Genomic DNA, 24,392 nt, shown 5'->3' on the forward strand with positions numbered 1-24,392 from the left:
GGCCCACTGATGAAAGTCTTTGCATTTGCAGAATTACGACTGGGTGTCTGGTGCGACTTTTAAGCGGCCAGTTAGTGACGCGTTTTCCATCACCCATCAGTGGTTGCTCTGCCAGAGAGGGTAGCCGGAGCTAAGTGGCTGCTTTTCCGGTCTCTGCAAATGTTGCGAGTAAACAGTAATCTACTATGGCTGAACAAACAAAGGAAAGATGGATGACTACAGATACAACTTCAAAAATAAGTGAAAATCCAAAGAAACAAATTGGACGCTCAGATGAAGGCAAAGCGACCGTCAGCGAGGAAAATCAAGAGTTACAACCGGAGCCAACCGTGAACGTCACACATGCAACACTGTCTGGATATCTGGGAAGTGTGCTCCAGCAAATAACCGTTTATCGCCATAGGTGCTGCCCAAGGGAACGAAACTGAGATCTTCAAGATTATAACTTTAAGTCATATTTTACTGACATGCAGTCTACCATTATTGTTGACTGAATATATTTGGGGTTTGAACTGTTGGTCGGACAAATTTTTTAAAATATTTTGATGGACACTTTCACCATTCTCTGACTTTTTATATAGTGCAATGATGACTTAATAATGAAAACACTCATTAGCTCCAGCCAGATATTTAAACTTTTTCTTCAAATTTTCACTGTGTTATAAATGCATTAATGTCTCTGTGATGACACAAGTGAGTGCTTCTCCAAGGGTAGTGTGTCAGGTAAAAACATGTAGAAATTAAGCGAAAAATTGGGAAACGGTTTCTGCAAAATATTCCCAGGGTGATTAACACCCCGTTTATTAAAGTGACAGTCAGCAATTCACTTATTTAATAAAACCTGAATTAAAGAATGCAGATTTTCAAAATAATAAGCGGAAATAAAAAATACATATTTAAAGGGAAAAATTAAAACGACATTTTAAAATAATAATATAAAATCATAAAATCTATGGCAGGAAAACCTGTTTAACAAATTCATTCAAATATTTTTCATACATCTCTTTTAGGCCTGCAAAAGTGAAAAGTATATAAGTGTAAACTTAACATTAAGAACATCATATCATCTCTCTTGTGTTACTTCTTCCACAGGAACTTCTCATTAGTCTTCCAGAGAACCCTGCTCCCTGCTTCTCCAGACTTATTCTTAGCAGCAAAGTTAGTGTTGATACAAACCCTCTGCACCTCTGCCGGGTCCGTTAACCTGTTGATGCTTTCCTCATTACCCTCGTTCAGGATGTCCCAGAAGTCTTTGCGACTGCCCTTAGATGCTGCCTGGTGTTTAGGTGCCGTGTTAGACTTTGGAAATTGTGCTGAACCAGAATCAGTTTTAAGAGTGGATGGAGAAGTGGAGGTGACACGTGTGCTTGGTGATGCAGAGGATAGTGCAGGGGGTGATTTTGGGGTGCCCCTTTGTTGTGCACCCCTGGGCTTGGGCTTCAACAAATCATCGAGGACTGAAGTGTCACCTATCAGATCTGTGAGGAAGGAATGATGACTGGAGGTAGATGTGTTCTGCTCAGGAGGAGGAGGAGGAGAAGTCTGAGGAGTTTCTCTCTGGCCATGTAAAGGTTCACTGGTCCTGGAAGACAAGCTTTTCTCTCGCTCCCTTCCCCGTGCTGTGGGTTTGGATAACACAGCGGACCTGCCATGGCTGAGGTCCGGAGAAGAAGGGCTATCTCTGTGTGTGCGGTTCAGGCAGGCAGCAGCCTCCCAAGACCCCAGACCACTGCTGCTGGCCTGATCCAAGCCAAGACCACCGCCATCTCTGAACGCTCCAGACCTAGAAACACTACCTCTCTTTGTCCTCTTATGTCCTCTGGCACTGCAGACAGTCTCCTCCTGCTCTTCTGACTCCAGGCTTGAAACATCACTCAAACGCTTAAGAACATTCTTTTGTTGGATCTTTTGCTTTTTACGAGGTCCTCGGGCATCATTTTGTGGGTTGCTAGGCCTTTTTTGTGGCACAAAAACATCAGTTCCATGATCAGTTTTTGCTTCAGTGCTCTTGTTAGAGTACCTCGGCCTTTTCTTGGCTTTTGCGACATCCTTTTTTGGCATTCTGGTGTCTGCGTGAGATTTTCTAGCAGCTGTTTTGGTGGATGTTGAGGATGGAGATGACGAGGTCTGTGCTGAATCCGGTTGTGGGAAGTTGTTTGTGACTGTATCAGCCAGGTCAGGGTGATTCAGTAACGTGTAATACTCTCGTAGCCAGGCAAGTCTCTGGGTTGAGTCTCTTTTCAGAACTTCCTTTGCAAACTGATGTACTGAGGGAAATCTGAATTTTTCTGCCATTTCATGCAGCTGCTGCCTGCACACAAGCACACAAAGACAGAAATAAGCATGACAAACATTCGGCTAGAAAAATGTGTTCGACAAGGATAATAAAAAGGTGTTTTAACTGTATATTGTCACCATATTTATACATGTAAAATAAGTACGAGGACAGAATTTGGCGCATGCAAACACACTTCAATGTACTTTAAATTCTGCGTAAAAAATCACCTTTAAAAAGCCACATGGCCATGATACTATTAATTTGATATTCTGTGGGTCCATTAAGTTTAAGATGAATAGTGCCCCACATATTAAGGCTCATATCCAGACAGCCGTGCAGTATGAGGTGTTTTTGCTGAGCTTCTAGGCAGTCGTTAAAACTTGGGCCTAACCAGACTCTGGGACAGAAATACTTCAAAGTCAGTGGTGCTACAGCTGCATTTTGGTAGTGTTATTACCGTTTGTGGCTTTCAGTGGAAAAACAATAAATAAAAGCAGCGGCAGTAAAACCAGACGCGCATGTGGATTTAAATCATTAAACAGCGAGGTTAATTGAGGGGAAATCAATATAACTAGTGTGAGTTTTCCCTCCCTGGTGAGCCTCTGGGCAGAGATGCAGTCTTCTCCTTGGGGAGTGAGATTGGAGCCACAGAGGTGTCTGTGTGTCTGAGTGTTTGGGGAGGCAGGGGGCGGAGGTGATGCAGCAGGACAGAGGTGTGTATTTGGTATGTCTGTATGTGTGTGTAAATGCTTGTTAGGATGTGTGTTTGTGTGTGTGAGTGTGGGTTTGGAAGTCCTCAGGCAATCATATTTGGGTTGTCTCAGGAGGGCTGTGGTTGTGGAGGGGAAAACGTCTGCACTGTTGGGCCCGAACATAACTGGGTAATCTTTGGCATGATGCTGGGAAATAGGTGGAAGGGAAAGCTCAGAGGTGGTCTCCGACTAAACGCACACACAAATGCACGCTCACACACAATTCTCAAGGCCCAGGTGGGGGCGCTCAACACCGCGTCTGTGGCGTGTTTTTGGCCTACTTCCCTACACTGCCAGGAATTCCTCTTTAGACCACCTTACCTACTTCCATGCACTGACCTGGTTTTACATGCAAACCTTTTCCTCTTAACTTTTGTTGCAGCCCCGCTTTATGTAAAATAATGATCCTTTACTGTGTCTACCCAAGACTACCCCACTCTCTTCTACCTATTGCATGGTAAATCCTTAACAATTAGTCCTCTTCAGTACCCTCTTTTTCTTTCTGAATACCTTATTTCTGTGCCTCTCTTAATCTTACATCCTACGACACTGCTTCTTACCTGCACATTGCCTGGGGAGTCTCTCCAATGATGAAGGTTGTGTGTCTAGTTTGGTGCACACTCTTCTTGGTAAAGGTGACTGGATGGTCCACACTGGGCCTCTCTGGTCTGTTAGTAGAAGGGGGAGGTGGGCTGCCTGGTGGGCTCTCTGACAGGCTCTGGTACAATGAAACAAGAATTAAGTTTTATAGAAGCAGCGACCAGCTAAAGGCTGAGCTAGAATATGCATGAACAGGGAAATTATCAGGGATTAAAGGGGACATACAGTACTTTAGCTATGCAATCAATTTGCTATTATTCTAATGTGTTTTTGAATCATGTTGGTAGAGTTTGTTCCATTCTAAAAATTGTATACATATTTTAATTTTATTATTTTTCGGAGCCTCTCCTTCCTCCTGAAACGAACAAGCTGTTTTGCCATTCAAAGGTTAGACCTTCGCCACAATTGGCTGACAGTATTAGGAGTGACCCCGTAGTATTAAAGAGTTTTATAGTTCCTCAGATGTGTACATGTCTTCTGTGGGTATTTCAGCAATAAACATCTCTAATCCAAATATAAAGACAACGTAACTAACAGTATTCCATATACCTCATAACGTCATATGTCTTTGGTGATATTTTTATAAAGTTAGCTCACTAACTGGCTCTCTTTATGTCAACTGTAGATTTGAATAAAGGTAACATACACTGTAGCAGCTCGAGTGGTTCTGCTGCACCACTGAGCTATAGTTAATCTTCAAAGAACAGATGTGTTTACATCCACTCTCATCTTGTAATGAGCATGTGTGTCTGATACAGTACTGGCAACCCATTATTCCAGTATGCAATTGCCAGACACACTTTGACAGAGAACAGGTCTAAATGACACTGCCAGGTCAGGGGATTACAGCGTAATCCTGTCACGGTTTTTGGAAAAATATATATTCCCGAATCTTTTTGGGGATGTACTTTAATTTATCTAATTTAATTTAGGATGGCAAGACGTCATCGTACCTCATCGCCAAACATTGACGAATCCAGGATTCTAGCTGACGTATTAAAACCCTGTAATTATTTTATTTATTTTGTGGAAGAACTGATGTGTTGACTGGATTCTGTGACACATGCAACCACAATATTAAGTTTGAAGAATCACCGCACCAGACAAAGGTTAAGTTGGTACGTACCTCCATTGTGTCTAGAAGGTGATTGGCCGGAAGCTGAGAGTACATCTTGCGTTCAAACACGTCTCGTACAGCGGCTCTGCTGATCAGCTGCTCTGCTTTGCTGCCCCCTACCACACGCTGGTTAGAGTGGGTATACACCACCTCCTGTACGCCCCCTTCAGAAAGAAATCAACATTATTAATGTTGAAATAAGTCACTCAATAAATATAAAAATAGGGACTGAAACTAACCTAACACTCTGTCGAGAGTTCCATCTTTTCCTGTGGATGTCTGACTTCTCAGGTTAGTAAATGAAACAGCTTTGGGTGTCTCTGCTCGTCTCTCTTGCCTGCTGGTTGTTGCAGCTCTTTGCCCATCTTTTGGCAGCTGAACTCTGGATCTGTCTGTCTGTGGAGATGTGAGGGATCTCCCCTTCTTAACAGGAGTGTGTTCATCTTCTGAAGATGTGAATGTCTTTATGTCATCTGTGTATTTGGATCTGGCCTTGGTCCTGACACTAGCACTCGGTCTCTTTCTGCTGCGGTCCATCCTTCTTTTCTCTCGCTCTCCTCCTCTACTGTTTGAAGTTGAAGCCGCTCTCTTTGGCTGCATCATTGCCTCCATGTCCAAGTCCTCAGATTCGTCTGAGTAGCTGTCAAGGCGGCGCACTTCAGGAATTGTAGTTTGGAGCTTGTAAGGTTTCTTTTTGTGTGCTGAGGAATTTTCACCATTGTCATTCACTGTTGTTTTCTTATCTGTGCGCTCTTTCAGATCCTGCCTCTTTTGTCTCCCCTCATCTCCACTCCCCTTCTTTTCTCTGTCTGAACTGGTTGACATGTTGCAGGTTTTTGTTCCAGATTTAGAGAGACAGACTGCTCCACTTCCTGTATTGCCGCTCTTGTGGATACCAGAGGTTCCCTCCCTCTTTTTATCCTCATCATCTTCCTCAGAGGTGCTTTCTTCAATAGCTGTACTACTATCCCCTTCCCCTAACTGTGGTTTTCCTTTGACTCTTTCCAGGAGCCTGGAGAAACCGTGCTGAAGGAGACTCATTCGACCAGGACTCGTGGAAGCATTCCCCCCCCGGTTGCCGTCTGCTGCACCGGGGTTTGACACCTTCCTCTTAAGCCCCTGGTCCTCCTCATCCTCTTCACTCCCACTGCTGAAGTCCAGCACCCCTCTGGGGACCCTTGATGCATCTTTGATGTCCTTGGTTGGATGATCATTTGGTCCGGGGCAATCTGAAGGCTGAACATGTCCTTGTTCCTTAAATGAAACAGCAGAAACAAATAGCTAAAGAAAGGTAGCAAAGAAAGCTGTATCATAAAAAGCTGTTTACAGTAGTTTGAGAACAAGAAGTATTTACGAAAAGTGTCAGTGAAGAGAAAGATTTAGCTACCGAATTGCACCAAAAGGCTACAAATTCTTCACTTCCCTTTTTCATGCCCTCTTTCACTGAACCAGGCCACGTGAGACCTCATTGTGTGATACAAAACAGATGTTTGTAACAATAAATCCTATTTAAAATCTATGTGACATATGCAATCTCCCTTATGATGTTATATGAAGAAAACAAAGGGGCTATGACATCATACAAATGGGCCTTTATGTGAGCAACCACCAAAAATGATCCTAATTTCCTAAAATGTGCAAACTGAATAGTTCTGCTGTACTTGTATGCATGTTGGTGCTTCCACAGCGCAGTCCTCTGTCTGTGTGGGTTAAGGCACCCCTGTGTATTCTGTATTTTTGAAAGAATCTGAATGGCCTCAGCGGAGCAGCAGCAGCAGCCCTGTAAAAAGGACCTGGCTGGGAACAGGATGATAAGGGGGTATCACTGTGTAAATAAATAGCTGAAAAGCAGAAGATGAGGCTTCAGTGTGGTCTGCTGCTTCCATTAGGACGAGCGAGTAATTGCATCCAGCTGTTTCACACAGCATCGGAGGGAAAGTGAGAGAAAGAGGCAGACAAAGAGAAGCCCATCCTTAAATGAAAGTTTTTTGTTAGCCAAGGCCTAAAAGTACTTTACCAAAATCTATTGATTTTTAAAAGGCGTTAACATAACACACTTTAGCTCTGTGTTCTTGGAAGGTTGCTGTACTGTAAAAATGTTCACACTGACAGAGAACAGGATCCTCTGTTCCAATTATGAAAAAAACACACCAAAACCTCCATAAAGGATTCTGCAAACAGTAAGCTAATGCTCAGTATGATGCACAAACTCACACTTTAGGCTAACACACTTCTTCAAGGGAGCTTTTCAATCAAGCAGACCGCAGCTGCTGTGAGAAAACTAAAAGCTTTTTACAGCCACATTAAGCCTACATCCAAGCGAGTGTGTGATTATCGCCTTCTTTGTGTTCTTCCTGTAGACAATTTTGTCTTACAAGAAGTTACTCTTCTCATAAATGGGGCATTTGTAATTTCAGAATCGACCCTAAAGAGAGTCGGAAGATTAAGAACTGAGGACTCAATAAAGAAAAGGTAGAAAAAGTTAAATACAATTGTTTGGTTTGGTTGACTGACAGACAGGAAGGTCCCTATTTGAGGTATCCCCTCTTTCACATGGGAATGGGAGGATGAGTGGGCCGCCTGGGAGGGAAGATAGATTGAGGGATGGGAAAGATGAGTGCCCTGTGTTCTGGGTCCCTGAGAAGGGCAGAGTTACTCACGCTAGCTCCCTTCGCCTCCTCCTCCTTCTCCTCCTCGTCTTCGCCTGTGTGTGTGCTGGTTGTCATTATGCCGGACTCCACTTGTCCTTCTCGCTGACGGGGAAAGGAAAAGTGAGACACCCATTCAATTAAACAAAAAATGTAGTGTGCGTTGAGCGTAAATGGCCTCTTTAGATTCTTTTCCAAACCATGAATACTTAAAGGTAATCAACCACATGAGAGTAACATCCAAAGAAAATAGTTTTTTATAAAATTGTATTGGGACTGGTGATATAAGTCATAGGGAAGAGATGAGTACAAGGTACAAGGGTGTGTAGGCTATCTAACCTCTAATATCTTGCGGGTGAGGCACGTCCCTTCGGTCTGCAGCCTGAAGAGGTTTTTGATCCCAAACAGCTCCCCCTTATGGACGTCATGCCCCTGCACTGCCTCAAAGTACCGTCGCGCGCTCTCCTTACCCATGACTGAGCTCTGCAATTGCTGGAAGGTTGGAAAACAGGTACAGACAAATATTTATAAAAGACACATGGAAAGAATGTGCAATTCTGAGTTATTATTCCCCTACAGACAGCTATGCTGCAGCAGCCATCTCATAGGTCGCAAAGGAATAACCTCTGTATACTAAGATGTGAATCCTTTGTGTGTTATTACATGACTATAATTTATGTGGTACCTGTTTGTAAACTTGTCTGAGGTATATAACCTCCTCTACAGTCCCCAATGAGATGAGTCTAAGAACAGTCACATCCCTGCACTGGCCAATACGATACGCCCTGCAGAGAGACACAAACATGTCAGTACACAGGCATCATGCATACAAATAGTAAAGTGTTTTTCATATCAGAAAACACCAAACATGTGTAGTTGAATCCATTCAAAAGAAGTAACAGCAGAATACTTTTATTCTTTAATACTAAAATTCTACTTCCTTTGACTAAAATGTATTCAAATCTCGTGTAAACTCAGACCATATATATAAGACCCACAACCTACCTGTCAATAGCTTGGAGGTCATTGGCTGGGTTCCACGTGGGGTCAAATAGCACAACCACATTGGCCCCTACAAAGTTAAGACCAAGACCACCCGCCCTGATAGAACAAAGAGACAGTTATCAGCAGATGCAAGGTTTAGGATATATTTAAAATAAGCTCCTGGAGAAAAAATTGTTTATTTAACAATATACAGAAAAACCTGTAGCACACACAGTGTTAAATATTCCCATACAGCCCATACTGGTATAGCTTTGAGTTATTAATTTTAGGGGAAACAAATAAGAGATGTAAATTAAATATGAAATATCTTAATGGACTCACATGGTGGAAACCAGGCAGAGGTTAATGTGAGTGGAGCTGTTGAAGTCTTTGACAATCTGGACTCTCTCTTTGGATTTGGTGGCTCCGTCCAACCTGCTGTAGTCCAGCCCCTCTGCCATGCAGTAGCTCTCCAGCACATCTAACAGCTGATGGGTTTAAAACACAACCAACAATTGTAGAAGATTTAAAGCATATGAATAAAGATTAAAAAAAACATCTTGATATCTGTTATGTGAATTTAAACATTCTCAAGGCTGATGAGTTTGTCCTAGAGATAAAATGTAAACGCTGGACAAACACATTTAATAAAAAGCAAACAGATATACTATAGGAATAATACTGAGCACAATCAAAACAGTATGGACTCTATGAATCCAGAAAAAGCAAACATAAGCCATGAAAATATGACCTCAGAGCAGCCAGAAATGTTATCATACTATCTCAGGTGACACTGCAGAGTCTAATTATCTTCTGAACTCTAATCGCCCTCACTCATCAAAACCAACAGCTTACATATTAATCAATGTCATGCATAAACCCCCATGCAACTATTTTTCATCTGCTCCTACCGGAGTCACAATAAAGAGTGAGCCTGTCATTGTGACCAATGGATGGGACGGGGTGTAAAGTGGGCATGCTCCAACTCTGCTTAAATTGCTTTTGGATTACATCACTGTGAGCATCAAATCATTTTCCTATAGGGAAACTTCTCTCTGTGCTGCTCATCCGATTCTCATATAACACATTCCTCTGCATTCACACATGCAAACTCATTAACACATAAAGTCAGATTTCAAACTCTCACCTTGGTTGAGAGAGAAAAAAGAAGCACTTTATCCCTCTTCTGCAGATAATATTTCAGCAGCTTCTGCAACACCTGAAAGAAAATACAGATGTGTGTTTACAAGGAGACTTAAACGGCATTTAATGAGCAAGTGGCCGAACCTTTGTTTAATCATACCTTCATCTTTCCACTGTACATTGGGTCCGATAAAGCCTCAAATGCTTCATCTTTGCATCTCTGCACAAAGTCTGGAAACTTTTGGAATACCTTTGCACAGATGGCTCCCACATACTTTTCCTTAAAGAAACAAACACATTGTTATAGACAAGCTTATCCTTTATCAAATTTTGAGGTATGCGCTCTAACAAATCGATTATTGGGCAACATGTTTCTACCTGTTTCTTGCTGGTGCCTGCAGTGGACTGAAGCAGCGCTACATGGTTGGCAACTTTCCTCAGTATGGCCAGGTAACTAAAGTACATCGCCTTTATTTTGACACCTTCTGAGTTAGTCTGCAAGAAAAAAAACGTACATTATTTGAGGGCTCGATCAGTATTTTTTGGGGGGTTTGCATGACATTCAAATAAAGGATTCCTTTCACATTGAAATCAACTGGACAATGGAAACAGGCACCAATTAATTTTTACTATAGTAAACTATATAAAAAGTGATTGGAGAAGTACCCCTCGGATACCTTAATCATACAAAGCATAATTTTCCCAATGTTCCCATAATGTTTGTCTAATTTAGGCGAATTTATAACCCCCAAAAGTAAAAAAAAAAAAAATCACATAGATTAATTCACGTATTTGAGATTTGTAGAAAATAACTCAATCATTAACCCATTACAATACACAGCATACAAAAGCACACAATGGTAAAAGGGTTGCACTAACTTTATAGCAGCAGCTCCTGCGAGTGCGTCCACTCCGACAGTCACATTTCTCTGAAGACCTCAGCATTAACATCACATCTTCAGTGTCCATCACCGCTTGATACACAGTCTGCTGAAAGTCTGTGAGAGAGCAATACACCACCTAGGAGAAAATACAAGACAAATGTATATTAAAGGACCCTTGTAGACGTCTTTGAAAATCTTAGAAATTCATATAGATATCATGATATTGCAATATGATCATTTACATGGTTAATTGAGAGAATAGATAACCAATCTTACCCTGTCATCTTTCTTTGGCAGTTGTTCCTTGATGAGAGCTTTAGTCCTTCTGAGGAACCTGTGAGAAATCTTCCTCACCAGAGCTCTGACAGTCTTCCTCCCTGTAGCTAGAGAGCGTTTGGTCGCACTGTGCCTCTGCCCTTGCTCAATTGGATCGGAAAACTTGTTCTTGAAATGTCCTAAGCTGCCAAGACAACCAGGTACGGCCCTAAATAGAATAAACAACATGAGCAAAAAAAAAATGTAAAAGGAACTTTCAGCATATGTTGCAAATTGCAAACACATCACATCCACTAGATGACACAAAATGTACTAGTAAATATGCAAATGTTCTGTAATATAAAAATCTTTTAACCTACCAGTCCATGACACACCACAGCTCCTCCAGGTTGTTCTGTAAGATGGTGCCAGTGAGGCCAATTCTGATCTGATGAAAACATAAGTATGAAGCAAGCATCAAAACATGGTCTATAAGATAAGCTCTGTGAAAGAAATTTCTATGTAAACCTGTTAAACCAGTGTTTAATCATTATAGGTTTCTCTTTATATAGTATGCTGTCTAATGATTTAGTAACATTTAGAAACTTGACTTGATTTTCCCAGACCCAAAGGGACAGTCAGTGACCTTGCCCATGGCAGAGGGTAATAGGGAGTAGGTGCACCTAAGTTAACATTTTTAAATTTATTTTATCATATTTTGAATACAACCTCAATTAATTCATGCAGACTTTATGTTTACTAGTTACACCCTGATAATACTGTAAAGCTCACTGACCTTACATCTTAGATCCTTCATGGCCTGAGTGATTTGAGAGTTTGGATTTTTTATCTTGTGGGCCTCATCCACAACCACAGCAGACCAGTCTATGCTGCAGGGAAGGCAAAGGCATATTCTAGTTATCGCATAAATACAAAAAAAATATGTACAGGTACGATAAACAAATTAATCATGTTAAGACATGACAGACAACATGAAATGTATGGTATCTGCTGCTTGTGTGTTTTGACTGTTTCTTACTTATTAAACTGATCCAGACAAAGACGCAGAGTCTCATAGGTAGTCAGAGCAATCTCGATGCGTCCCTTCTTGATGCGAGCCAGCTCCTCCTCTTTCCTCAGCCCGTGGACCACCACACACTGGAAGTGACCCCATGTGTCCAGTTCATCTTTCCAGTTATAAAGCACTGACAGTGGGGCCACAATGAGGAACACCTACAGCAGATCATGGACACACCAAAACATGCAGATGATAAATCAATACTATTTTATGTAGCTTTGCAAACTCTATTTAAGAATCGTATTTTAAAACCCACTTTGTTGGGTTTACTTTGCTTGGTGGGCTTCTGACTCTGCAGAAACTGAGGCCTGTTGTTTTCAATGTCCTCCCATGTGCCTGTTTTGTGCAACACAGCAGCAAGGAAACCAATGACCTTAAAAAAGATCGAAGAGATGGAGAGAACAAAATTAAAAGTGAACAGACGTCAAGAAATAATATTCACATTTTCAAAATTCTTACAATAGTTTGTACTTTGTACCTGTACAGTTTTTCCCAGGCCCATGTCATCCCCCAGGATGCAACCTCTGGAATGGACGTAGCTGTTGTAAATAAACCTGATACCTTCTCTCTGGTAATCCCTCAGGTATCTGTTAATGGTGTAGGGGACTCTGTCTCCATCAACATCACTCAGCTCTAAGGGGACACGAAGCCGGGGGTCTGTGATACTTCTGGGAAACACAGGTTTCTCCTGGTTGAATTGATTTGCGCCTCGTCTCACAAGTTTGGAGACAGGTACAGCTTCCTCCTCTTCTTCATCTTTTCTGTCATCAGTGAATACCACCCATGCTACGGTATCATTATTATGAGAGGTGCAGGTCAGTCTCTTAATGGTGGTTTCTCGCAGGGTGCCATCTTTAGGGTCAGGAGCCAGACAGCTGTCACCTTCATGCCATGTCACTATGAAATAATATCCCCTCATTAGTTAACTGTGCTTTGTAAAATACCTTTAAAAATTACAATTTATACTTCATCAAATTCACCCAGATAGATTTCTAAGTCAAAGTTGCCATGATTAAAATAACAGCTTTTGGGGGGATATTAGGCAATAGGGGATGGCTTTTCCTACCATCATACCGTGTTGTGATTTTTATTTTTATTTAGGTTAATTCAATATTATACACAAAGTAATCACACTGATCTAATAAATAGTATGATTTCAAAGATTGAACGCAAACTTAGTGCACATATCTAAATGAATCTTAAAAAATGCTAAGGCTTTACAAAGCCGGAAGGTTGTATAAAACAGTTTCAAACGGAAATGATCAAAATAAGATAAAACCATGCTGTCAAACCTTTTCCGACCGCAGAAGTTGAAGCCATCAGGACACACTGTAAGCATCCTCTTCTTTCTGTGGAGAAATCAGTGTAGCATGCTAGCTAGCTTGTTTAGCTTAGCTTACATTCACAGCTAAAGAAGCACCGGCGACAACTATTTAAAACGAAGAACTTACGTCATGTCATGCCGGGTAAGTCGCTTTTACTTTACCCCCGTTTAAGTTCATTTATTTGCCGAAAAGTCAGAAACAGAGCAGGAGCAGCTGCACTGCAGCTTGTTGATTGTTTATGTATTTAACATCCAGTACCGCACTTTCGACGCACTTATAATCTGAGTTGAGTAAATAAAAAATAAATTAGTCTATACATTAAAAAATTACTTCTAATTACTAAATATAAATAATAATATTTGTTTTTATATTTCGGCCGTTTTATCCCTTCAAAAACTCTTTCTGGCATTTTGTCGAAAGTGCTTCTGAGAATGTAAATCGCATTTCTATAAGAAAAGAAAGAAAAGTAGATGTAAAGGACAGGAAAGACATTTTAATCATAACAGTTGCAATAAATCAGAGCAATGAAAGCAATAATTGGCAGTGCTCTTACCAGCGAGTATATGTCACATATTAATAGAATAATGATAAATAAATGTAAAATATTCTGGATATATTGATTTATTTCATCTACTTCTTAGGGCACTTAGAATTCAACAGGATTGTAATGGCATGTGCAGTTTGGAAAAATATTGGTACTCATGTAAATGTTTGCATGTTTGCATTTTTATGCTCTTTTTATCCCTTCAATTATTTTTGTTGATCTGATTGGAAAATGTAATGTATATGGTTTCTATGTTTACTTCATTCCTGGTCTGATTTTAAAGATACAATTTGTCATTCATGTACATCACTGAAATTAATGAAACATCTGCAAGGAGGATTTTATCCTAATAAAGACCGCCAAATAAGGAGACTTATTACAGTACTTGTTCCCTGTATTTCACCCTGAATCTCAGTCCTGACTAATAAAAAAAAAAACAGATCTCCCTATGAGACTTGGATAGAAACTTTACAGTGCAGAGGCTGCAAGAGCAGTGACACTAAAGACATTCTCAGAGAGGAATCACTTATCATGCAGTATTGCTTAACGGTTAAGATAATGACACACAGAGATCTTGACTGAATGTGAAAGTAAGGAAGTAATTCAGAAAACACAGATTAAAGGCCTAAAACTTGGTGGTCTGTATAATAACCGTCAAAGCAAGATGTAGATATGGGTTTGTCTGTCCTCTGGATTTGCCATCAACAAGCTCACTCTGAGGTTTCACAGTTGCTATGCAGAACAGACTCATAAACACACAGTAACAGTGCCTCAGTTCTACATCCCTGATTTGACTTTCCCTAAACGTTGGCCATGGCGCTCCAGATGAGGCACGACTAGGTCCGCTACTCGCCATGGTACACTGCCATACAAAAATGGAACTTTTTGTTCCTGTTTTCTCAACACTGGGAATTTATAGGGCAGCTGCCGCAGATGTTCTCATAAAGAAGGCCCAAACACTGATGTCAAACGGTTTACATACGGCACTAGATCTCACACACACTTGTTCTCTCACTGAACCACGAGGGCCTTCTCTGGCTTCATTTACAATAATACATTACAGCTCAAGCAGATACAGTCAGAATAAATAAATAATATGCTGTAGATAAGTTCTCATCAGCAATAGTGGACAAATGAGGAGTTGATTTTGTCGTGTGACTGTGTCAGGTGGCACATGTAGGAATTTAGGTTTAGATTTTCATGGAAATAAATGTCTGTTAAGTCACTATCTATCGCCAAATGAGGTAACACAATGGTGATTGAGCCTATGGTCCACTGACGAAAGCCTTTGCATTTGCAGTCAAAATCACAAGCGGTGCCCAGTTATTGACGCATTTTCCATCAGGCAGCAGTGGTCGGTCTGCCAGAGAGGGTAGGCGGAGCTAAGCGACTGCTTTTCCGGTCTCTGCAAGTGTTGCGAGTAAACAGTAATCTACTATGGCTGAACAAACAAAGAAAAGATCGACGACTACAGATACAACTTCAAAACTAAGTGAAAATCCAAAGAAAAAGAAACTTTATAGCCTTTCTGTGCAGCCAAAGAAAACAAAACTGAGATCTTCAAGATTATATCTTTAATGTGTAACTTACATCAAAATGTATTGTACTGTTTTCTATTTAAGGTAATAAGTATGATGATGAAGAAACACCATATTAAAAAAAATGAGCAAAGTTTATCCACTCAGTTACTTTTCATTGCAGTTCAGTAATGGTTTTATACTTTACAGAAGCTACAGTGTATCAGCCTTGTGTTATTTTGAGGTGCCTCATTAGTAAGGTCTAATGTATCACGTTATACATAATCTTTAATGACTGAAAGGGAATTATTTCATGATTTTTTCTGATCAGGTCAGGATGGTGCGCTCATTTGCATCCGCCATGAAATTTGGCTTTCCTGACACCCACCTGTATTGACTTAAGCAAATTTCAAAATATATTCCTCTCGACAAGGTGTTTCCTGCAGCCGTGGCTTTAATCTCAGCCAGATTAATTTGGCTGTATCGAGGTTTTGATTTGAATAAAACATAGTGTTGGACCAGACGTTTGCTAAACCTCTGTTGTTGGTCATAATCAGCGGTTGGAGAGGAAGACCTGAATGGAGGTCTTGTCCTGCTCGCAGGAGCTTCGGAAACACTCCATCTGGGTTCCACCACGTCTCTCTCATGAGTCAGAGGGTCCGCCACCGGCCAAAAGCAATTAGCACCATGCCAAAAATGACAGTTTCGACTTCATAAGCAGTGATTGCAGACATGGAAAAGTAGGTTGATAATTCAAGGTTAATTTGTCTTTTCATTTGTAGTCTTTTGCTTCCCCATTCACTTGCTTTTCTATCCACTTCATTAGTTTTCTATTTAATAATTCTTAGTGGGAGTGTATCCACTTTATAAAATGGAAAACAGTTGGATTAGTATGACGTAACACTTCTAAAATCATGTAAACATATCACACATGGGTTTGAATAAAAAAAAAAACAAGCTGATTGGTTATGATGTTTTGGCTTTTCCCTCCTCTAATCTCTTTTGATCTGACTCGACTATTAGTCAGGACATCATTACACTAGAGTTGCATCTGATTAAATTTGATGATACTGAAGTGGAATAACAAAGGAAATAAAATGCATAAATGTTACTCTATGACACATTTTGGCACCAGTTATTGCTCTCAAAGTTATATCCCATATATCCCACAAAATCTCAGGGTGTCTTGAAATGTACTGGGGGGAAAAAATCTAATGTAGCTATCATGTCTTTGTCTTATTTGTCATCCTCAGTAATTTCAGGGATTCATTCCAGGGATTATGGGCTCTTCACTCTAAATAGTCTCCATTCAGCAAGACTGGAGGCAATTAAAGTCCTGCAATGCTTTTTAATGAAGTTGTACAAACCTTGAATCTCTTCCAAGCAGCTTTGAACATTATCCAGTTAGTCTCACCCCCCACACAACTTTCTATCGTACACTCTCCCTTTCTTCTCCTCCATTATTTAGGCCATCAGTTACACACAAGGCATACTTAAACGGATACCTCCGAGCACCAGTGCCTGATTTCTCCCTGCAACCGCAAGAATGTAAGAAACCACTTGTTTATTGCTTTGCTCGTCCTCTTTTCTGTCACTTGTTACTGTCACTGTCACCTGTGCTTGGGGAATCCTGCCTCCTCCGTTGACCGCATTGAGGCCACAGACAGCCGTGATGACACAACTGATTCTGCTCAATGAGTTGATTTACAACGTAGAAGCCTCTGATGACCCGAATTTGATGGCTCGTCCCTTTTGTCCTGCAGTGAGATGGAAAACTCTGTAGAGCAACATATTTACGATCAAACCGGTCCTCATTACACTGCAACCCCGTAGAGGAGCCTTTTGTTCTTCTGCTTCGGTCACACTAAGTACATCAACCAGAAAAGATAACTGACTGTGGCGTCTGTGCATGTGTGTGCATGTGTATATGATGTGTGCATCCTTGTGTTTGTGTAGTTTGTGTGTAGCTATCAAAGGCTCCACAGGCCCTGGAAAACAGCTGATTAAATGGCCGACAGCCGTGTTAAACCATGGGACAGAAATGCAACAGAAAGAGGAGAGAGACTCTCATTCCTCCTCCTGCCAGGCATGGTGGACAGGCACAAAGTGCTTGGTCTTGGAATGAAATATCTGGCTGCTAGACAATATTTCCCCCTCTTCCACTCTTGTGAACCACCCCTAACCCAACATGAACACCGACAGGGACTCAAAGAGCTGCATGACTGCACGTCCCAACAATGAGGCCACACAAAAAGCACCAACTCAGCAGAACTGGACGTCCGTTTCTCAGGCGTTTAAGCATGCAATTATGTTCCCCTCCACTCCCCACTTCACAATCAGGATCGGGGGAGTACAACGTGGTGTCTGTAGTAGTTCAGCTCCTGCAAGGGAGATGTGGAGACAAGGGTACATGCTGTCTTGATAGGGAGGATTTTGTTTGTGAGGGGAGATTAGAAGTTGAATGGGGCACTTGAGTGTATGTTAATGTATACAGTTGAGTGGTGTTTGTAGAGTACAGAGATTGGACTTGTGTGTGAGCATACAATTTAATGTATGTGTGTCTTTATTTGCATGAAACCTGAAAACCTTGAAAAATAAGCCAGATAATTGCCTTATAGATGCCATATGATATTTAAATGTATATAGTGTTGGGTTTTCTTTTACCACTGGTATGCATAGTGCCCTTATGTGTGTGTGTGTCAGGGTTTTATGGGATGTTATCCAGTGGGGAGCAGTCCTGCTGAGGGCTAGGCCATGCGTCCATGCATGTAGCGCACACACATTCACCATATGGGGTCCAGAGGGGCTTGCAGAGCCCGGACGAGCCATGGACCATTTAGCACACATTGCTTTCTCCTTCATGGCTGCACTGCACTCCCCCTAAACGCAAGTCAGAGCTGGAAAACTTTACAGTGAATCACAAAGAAAGGCCCCAAAAGGCACAGAGGATCTAACTCGAAGGATATACAAATCTGTATTTATTGGCATATTTGACATTTTTTCCATTTTCCTTTTGTTATTTCTTTGATACTGTGGGATATCATGTTTTTAAATCTGTCAGCGGCGTTGCGGTGTGGATGATGGGCTGTAAAAGAATAGTAATAGTATGTCCTTTCATTCAGTTTAGACAAGAACGGCTTCTAAGTAGTCTTGCTATATAGACATTAGAGAGCCAAAGTAATTTTATTCATCCATTCAAACCTTTATTTAAACCCTTGGAAATCATTGGGGCTTCCTTCTTTCGCAGTGATGTCAAGATACAGAACAGGTTAGATTAAGTAGTGAAAGGAGAGTGTAAATCTGGATACTGTATTGTACATTATAGCCTACCTTTTTTGCTGCACAGAAACTAATGATGGATTTTTCTATGTTAAAAACAAATCGGCGAGACTTTGAAGCTTAAAAGAATTAGTAGGAAGAGTTTAGTAGGGTCCTGTGGTCAGTCAAGCATAGCTGTGATATAGGGTGGTGATGGTCTATTAAGTGATTTGTTGATGAAAAGGTGTTCATCATGCTTCTGAAGACCAGCCAACGTTTTACAGAATACTTGTTGAGTCTCACACAAATCTCCGGTAATGAATCTGAGGGCAGAGTGATAAACTGAGTCTATGGATTTCAGTTCTGCAGAAGCTGCATGTCTAAATTTATATCACCATATTTAGGACTAACAGAAGATTGCTTTAACTATAGTTTTCCAGGATGCTGATTTGGTTTTTAAACATGTTTTTTCTTGCATTATGTTCTAAATTATAGTAGGACCCATAATTGATCCTTGTGGAACACCTGTATAGCTAGCTTGTAAACCAAATAAGGCACAGGATGCCCCACAAATCAATTCACTTACACAGACTTGTCTTCGAGTTCAAACTTGATTCCTATTTATTTTTCTTTGTATTACAGCTTATTTAGTTCAGAAAATGTAGCCTTTTCTAGAGTGAATTTATATAACATATAATTAAGCTGGCATGGGGGCTTTGGATACATGCACCCATACAATTATACAGGTCAGTTAGGATGATGACCTACAGTTACAGTGACCCAAAACTTCCCGACATTTCTCTCCCTCCTTCAATCTCCCTCTCCCTTTTTGCTTCATTCCTCTATCTCCTTCCTTCCTTCCTTCATCTGTGTGTGGTCCGGAGACACTATAAATCCCCAGCTCACACATAGTGCCACCCAACGCGATGCTCAGGCCTCCTTATCCACAGTATCAGCTACCATGTCAGAACAACCGGGTCAGGGACATTTAATTCTTTATACTTCCTTCTAGAGGCCTAAATGAACTCTTTCTACTCACATAAGAAGACAACATCTAACCACTTTGGTATGTGATGACTGTTAACCTGTTGACTGTGGATTTTAGTAGCCTCAGAGATAATGTAAAAGGGAAACCTCTATATAAGATATTTTTTTCTTTTGATTGATTTGTCAGTGAATTTTCCTGTTCAGATCCGTTGACAAAGCTTTGATGTTTCAAGTTTTCTTTTGTTACATATTAAGCTGACTTTAACAGCCAGCTTAGCTAGCTGTTAGACAGAAGAGGAGGCTTCCAGTTGGAGTAGCAGAGGTGGGATTTTTCAACTGCTATTAGCTAGCTTTTTAGCCTCATTAAGCTAACTGCTCTTCATTACTCGTAGCTACCTGTTTCAACAATTTATGATTGATTTGTGAGTATATTTCCCTGGTCAAATCTGTTGGCATAGCTTTAATGTTTCAAGTTTTCTCTTGTTACTTATTTAGCTGACTTTAACAGCCAGCTTAGCTAGCTGTTAGACAGAAGAGGAGGCTTCCAGTTGGAGTAGCAGAGGTGGGATTTTTCAACCGCTATTAGCTAGCTTTTTAGCTTAATTAAGCTAATTTGCCCTTTCATTATTCTTAGCTACCTGTTTCAACTATTTTTAGACTATTTGGACAGCCTATTCATTACACTGAGCAAAGTATTTCATGTAGGCTATGTAACTTTTAACTTGTGAGTCTTTTTTTATAATTAATTTATTACTTTAACTGTAAAACTTCTTTTCTAGCTTGCTAGCTAGTTTCCATGTTCTCTCAACATTAATGATGTGTCACAACCAGAGAATATGAAGAGGTAGCCTTTATACTGTGAAATTGTCTTGGTCGCTAACTGGTCATTGTCAATGTATTTTTTGTATTTACATCACATATTTTTTTATACTATTTGACAGTTTATTTCCCTCCTTAACTTTCAAATTAGTTGACTTTTCCATGTGCCCTCTTGATGGCAACCGCACAAGTATTCCATGAGGTACAAATACTCACAGTTGGTTATCCCTGCTTTACGCTAGTGAAAGCCTAAAGGAGCTGAGTTGTTGTGTCCTTACCTTGACTTTTCATCCACAGCCACTAGAGGGAATCGCTTTATCAAATCCTGTCTCATGTGACTCACACTTTTCTTTCTTCCCCCGCTTTATCGATACAAAAGACACACTCTGTTTGCACATCCTGTCTTTCACCTGGATGTTACACAAATGACTATACTATCCAAGCTGTGTCATAATCCCTCAAACTGGTGACAGAGAGGGATTAATCTCATTCAGCTCCGAGGCCCTGGGAACAGTGGAGGCGTTGAAAAATAAAGCCTCAACTCCCCATGTCTTGGCCTGGCTGACTGGGTGGTCTCACAGGCATAAATATCATACCAAGTGACCATCTTCTCTACACACATCAGCACATTCAAACAAATAGATGAGCAGAACGCACTGCTGGAGTGGAAAGAGAGGCATGCAATGGAGGCCACACAACCTTTGCTCTGCCTCAGTCAGGCTGAGAGAAGGTGAAATGTGGAAATAAAGAGAGAGAAATATTAAAGTGAGGGAATGACAGAGAAAGAGTGGCAATATTAAACATTGGGGAAAGTAAGAGAGAGAGGGAAGACAGGAGAAAGAGAGATCTTTGCACGGCTCTGTGTGTGGTCTAAAGACCTCCAGGCTAGTTCCGGGGTGAGTGTATGAGTGCGCCCTTCCTGGGTTTAGAGAGGAAGAAGGAAAATAAAATAAGGAGAAAGAGAGGAGTCTGAACAATAAAGGGAATGTTTGCCTTTGCTTGTGTATAAGAGCGAATGACTGAGCTGTGCTTTTATCTGGAACAAGCAAGTAAACACAGGCCTGTTTGGCCCGCCATGGGGAGATTACTGTGTTATTTGCAAATATATCAACTAGCCTGCCAAAAAAAAGTGTGCTTTTCACCGGGCCATCACGAAGTGAGAATGAAGCCTTTTCTCTCTGACACATATTGTCAAAGGAGTTTCAAAACACTCATGCACCTGTGTGTATCCTGGTGTGTCTGTTTCGTAAGGGCTTAGGGGATTTCTTTCTCAAAAGCAGAACTTTGATTTTGTTCATTATAAGCTATATATTGTTAATATGCAGAAGTGATCTTTGGAAAATACAACCCCCCGAGCAGGGGTTTTTCCGGGGATAAATCAATTACCCTGGAACTAAATTTAGACCCTGGTTCCTGCTATCGAAACACAGTTCCTCAAAAGGTTCGTACTTCCTGCTAGTTCCTGTTGTCGAAAAGCACCTTAAGTAAGAACCTTTGTATGTATTATCCTTCTTTTTGTCTTTCAACCCCAAAACCAAAAACTCCACAAGCGACACACACACACACACACACACACACACACACACACACACACACACACACACACACACACACAGACAGACAGACAGAGATGTATGTTTGTGTGTGTGATGTGCATGAGTCACAAACACATATTCAAACACAGAATCTAAGACAAAACTACATTTATAAAGGATAGCAGAATGCAGACATTTGCAGAAATGCACACACTTAGCACACACAAGCCCAAAGAGAGTGCACACGCCCACATACATCAAACACACACATACTTGTGCTCAATTAAAATCAACACTAAGTGAGGCCTCAGACCCTGAAACCGTTTCCAGAGACATTTTGTGCCCCTCCTGTGAAATGCGGGCTGAATCCGGGGGACTGCAGAGTTGGAATGAGTAGGTCTGGTGCTGAACAGACAGGGTTACATATGAGTCCTCTGCTGTGTGCCCCACATACACAGACCCATATACCTTTTTCAAATAAAGCCTCTGATTGGAATCCATCAGTCATCTGTTGGGTCGAAGCAGAGGTTTTTCCACCTTCGACCTGGAGGGGAACAGATGTCAGCATGTATACACAACACACACAACACACACACACACACACACACAACATGAGGGACACATTTGGGAATTATATCTCAACTGCTGCATAACTGAGAGTTTAGAAGATTCTGTGATTAAGCCTGCGGTTAAACACCATTTGAAAGTACTTGAAAGTGAACAGGAGTCCAACAGAATATGGATAAAATAAGTACAAAGGGAGGATTGGTTGTAAGACGTTGTGTTTTGATGGTTTAGCATTTCTGACATTGTGTTTGTACGAACGTACAACACAAGTCATAACATCAAATCTGTATTTAGATTGAAGAAACATAGAATGGCGACTAGATTTTTCCCCTTCTTTAATCAATTTATTGGTTTTCAGATCAAAAGAATTGCAAGGGTTGGAAAAATGGTTATATTTGTGTTTCGCGGGTTGCTAGGTGAAAGCTGTCCAAAAAACATATGATGGAGATTCTGTAGTCTAGTGAAGGAAAGTTACTGTTAGAGTGCTGCAGATTAATACATGCATCTATGCTTTACAGTCCTATTTCATACATTTCTTGTATAGAAAATGTATTTAAACAATAGGCGGAAAGCTTTCATGGTTAATAAAGCACACAGATATATGGTTCTGTTAAGATAGCAAATAAAGTAGAAGACTTCCATGTGTGGTCAACCTACCAGGTGTAAAATTGTGCTACGTGATCTTTATGGCTTTACAAAGTTCATCTGGTGCTAGTGTTGCATCAAAAGTGGGGTACACACTACAAGATAATTGGGCTGATTTTGGGCCCTGAGTCCTGATTTTTTGCTTTAATCGTAAATATCACACTCGTTCAATATTTACGATCTCTTATCCTGTTGTGTGGGGGGAACCCCGATGACAGCCGAGCATGCAGTCTGTGGATTGTCATGTGAAACAGAACAATAGCCAATGGGGAAGCAAGCCGAAAATAGCACAATACTCTTTGGCGCAACAATCGCAGCAGAAAAGTGACATGTACAGCTCATGTTCACACCGTGTCCACCACTTCATCCACAGTTTGTTCTTTTTTATTCCTGAATTTTCTGCAAAAAGTCCAAAAACTATCATCACCAATTCTTCCTATCCTTTGTCCGCCATGTTTGTTTACTCTAAAGTCTCATTTGAACGCAAGAGTTTTGAGATTTGTGAGAGTCGGGACTCTCGTTGTTGTTGTTCATGAATGGAATCTGTTACTGTGTGGTGTGCTGTTTTTGCGTAATCGTTGCTCTCCACACTATAGGAGCAAAACTGTTAAATCTATGATTATATATCGTCATGTGTGGGGTCTCTCACATTTTCAACATCTGTTAAGATTTGAAAAAAAGTGTGGGCCAGGCATAAGGTATTTAAGGTATCATCTCTCATGGATCAGTTTCATGAGCAGTGCAATGCACTTGCATCACTAAAACAGACTTGAGCAGTTCACCAAATTCAAGTACGTCACTTAAACCTCATTTAACCATCGGTGGATTGAAACACATTAGCCTGACATGCATGCAAAATCAGTTTAGGATGAGGACACTGCAGCCAGGCATTGATTTATGCATGAAGTGTATATTTTTCTGAGAATTACAGCATGTGTTGAGGCCATCAGCTGCAGCCACACATGGCCCCCTGTGCAAGCAGGATGTCCTGTCTGACAGGTAAAAATAGTCAGCTTCATTAGTCACCTTGCCCTGGTGTCACACATATCTGCACAGACAGAGACATGACTACACACTTAAGGGAAAGACACCATACCTAAGTATGGCTGCACACATAGAAATGAAAATGTGACCCAAGTTTTTCCAGACAAAGCTTAATTTTATATCGGCATATGCTCTAGTTATTTCTCACTCCTGAACAAAAGCTTCAGCCTGCGTTCATTCCTGCAAGCAGACTCGACGATGAAGGTTTTTTTAGCAGTAGCTGTGCTAAAAATGAGCATTTTTGTGACTTTGGTTTACTTAGTTAGCTAAAAGAAGTAGAGAGCTATTGGCAGAGGGGTACTTTACCTGTGACTTTAATAATAAAAGTATAATTTATTCTTGTTTTGTGACGCACACTCACATGCACGCACACTTGTTAAAAACACAATTACAGTCGCACACACGGAGGCAT

The 24,392-nt window shown here is 40.9% G+C and overlaps 1 protein-coding gene across 1 annotated transcript; it reads right to left on the reverse strand.

Moving 5' to 3' along the window:
- Window positions 1-811: 811 nt before the first annotated feature.
- ercc6l2 (excision repair cross-complementation group 6-like 2) lies at window positions 812-13,083 on the reverse strand. Its single transcript, XM_069682805.1, has 20 exons — window positions 13,032-13,083; window positions 12,218-12,636; window positions 11,996-12,112; window positions 11,701-11,894; window positions 11,458-11,551; window positions 11,042-11,109; window positions 10,683-10,890; window positions 10,402-10,542; window positions 9,901-10,017; window positions 9,683-9,802; window positions 9,527-9,598; window positions 8,722-8,867; window positions 8,401-8,496; window positions 8,081-8,180; window positions 7,735-7,887; window positions 7,408-7,500; window positions 4,987-6,001; window positions 4,757-4,911; window positions 3,591-3,748; window positions 812-2,311 (listed from the first exon to the last, which is right to left on the reverse strand). Exons 1-20 carry the CDS (start codon window positions 13,057-13,059, stop codon window positions 1,078-1,080), a joined length of 4,728 nt encoding a protein of 1,575 aa, XP_069538906.1. The 5' UTR covers window positions 13,060-13,083; the 3' UTR covers window positions 812-1,077.
- Window positions 13,084-24,392: the final 11,309 nt, after the last annotated feature.

The sequence above is a fragment of the Semicossyphus pulcher genome, unplaced genomic scaffold (assembly GCF_022749685.1).
Source record: "Semicossyphus pulcher isolate SPU_LCO1_2020_fin unplaced genomic scaffold, fSemPul1.0.p SCAF_6, whole genome shotgun sequence".
NCBI classification, from domain to species: Eukaryota; Metazoa; Chordata; class Actinopteri; order Labriformes; family Labridae; genus Semicossyphus; species Semicossyphus pulcher.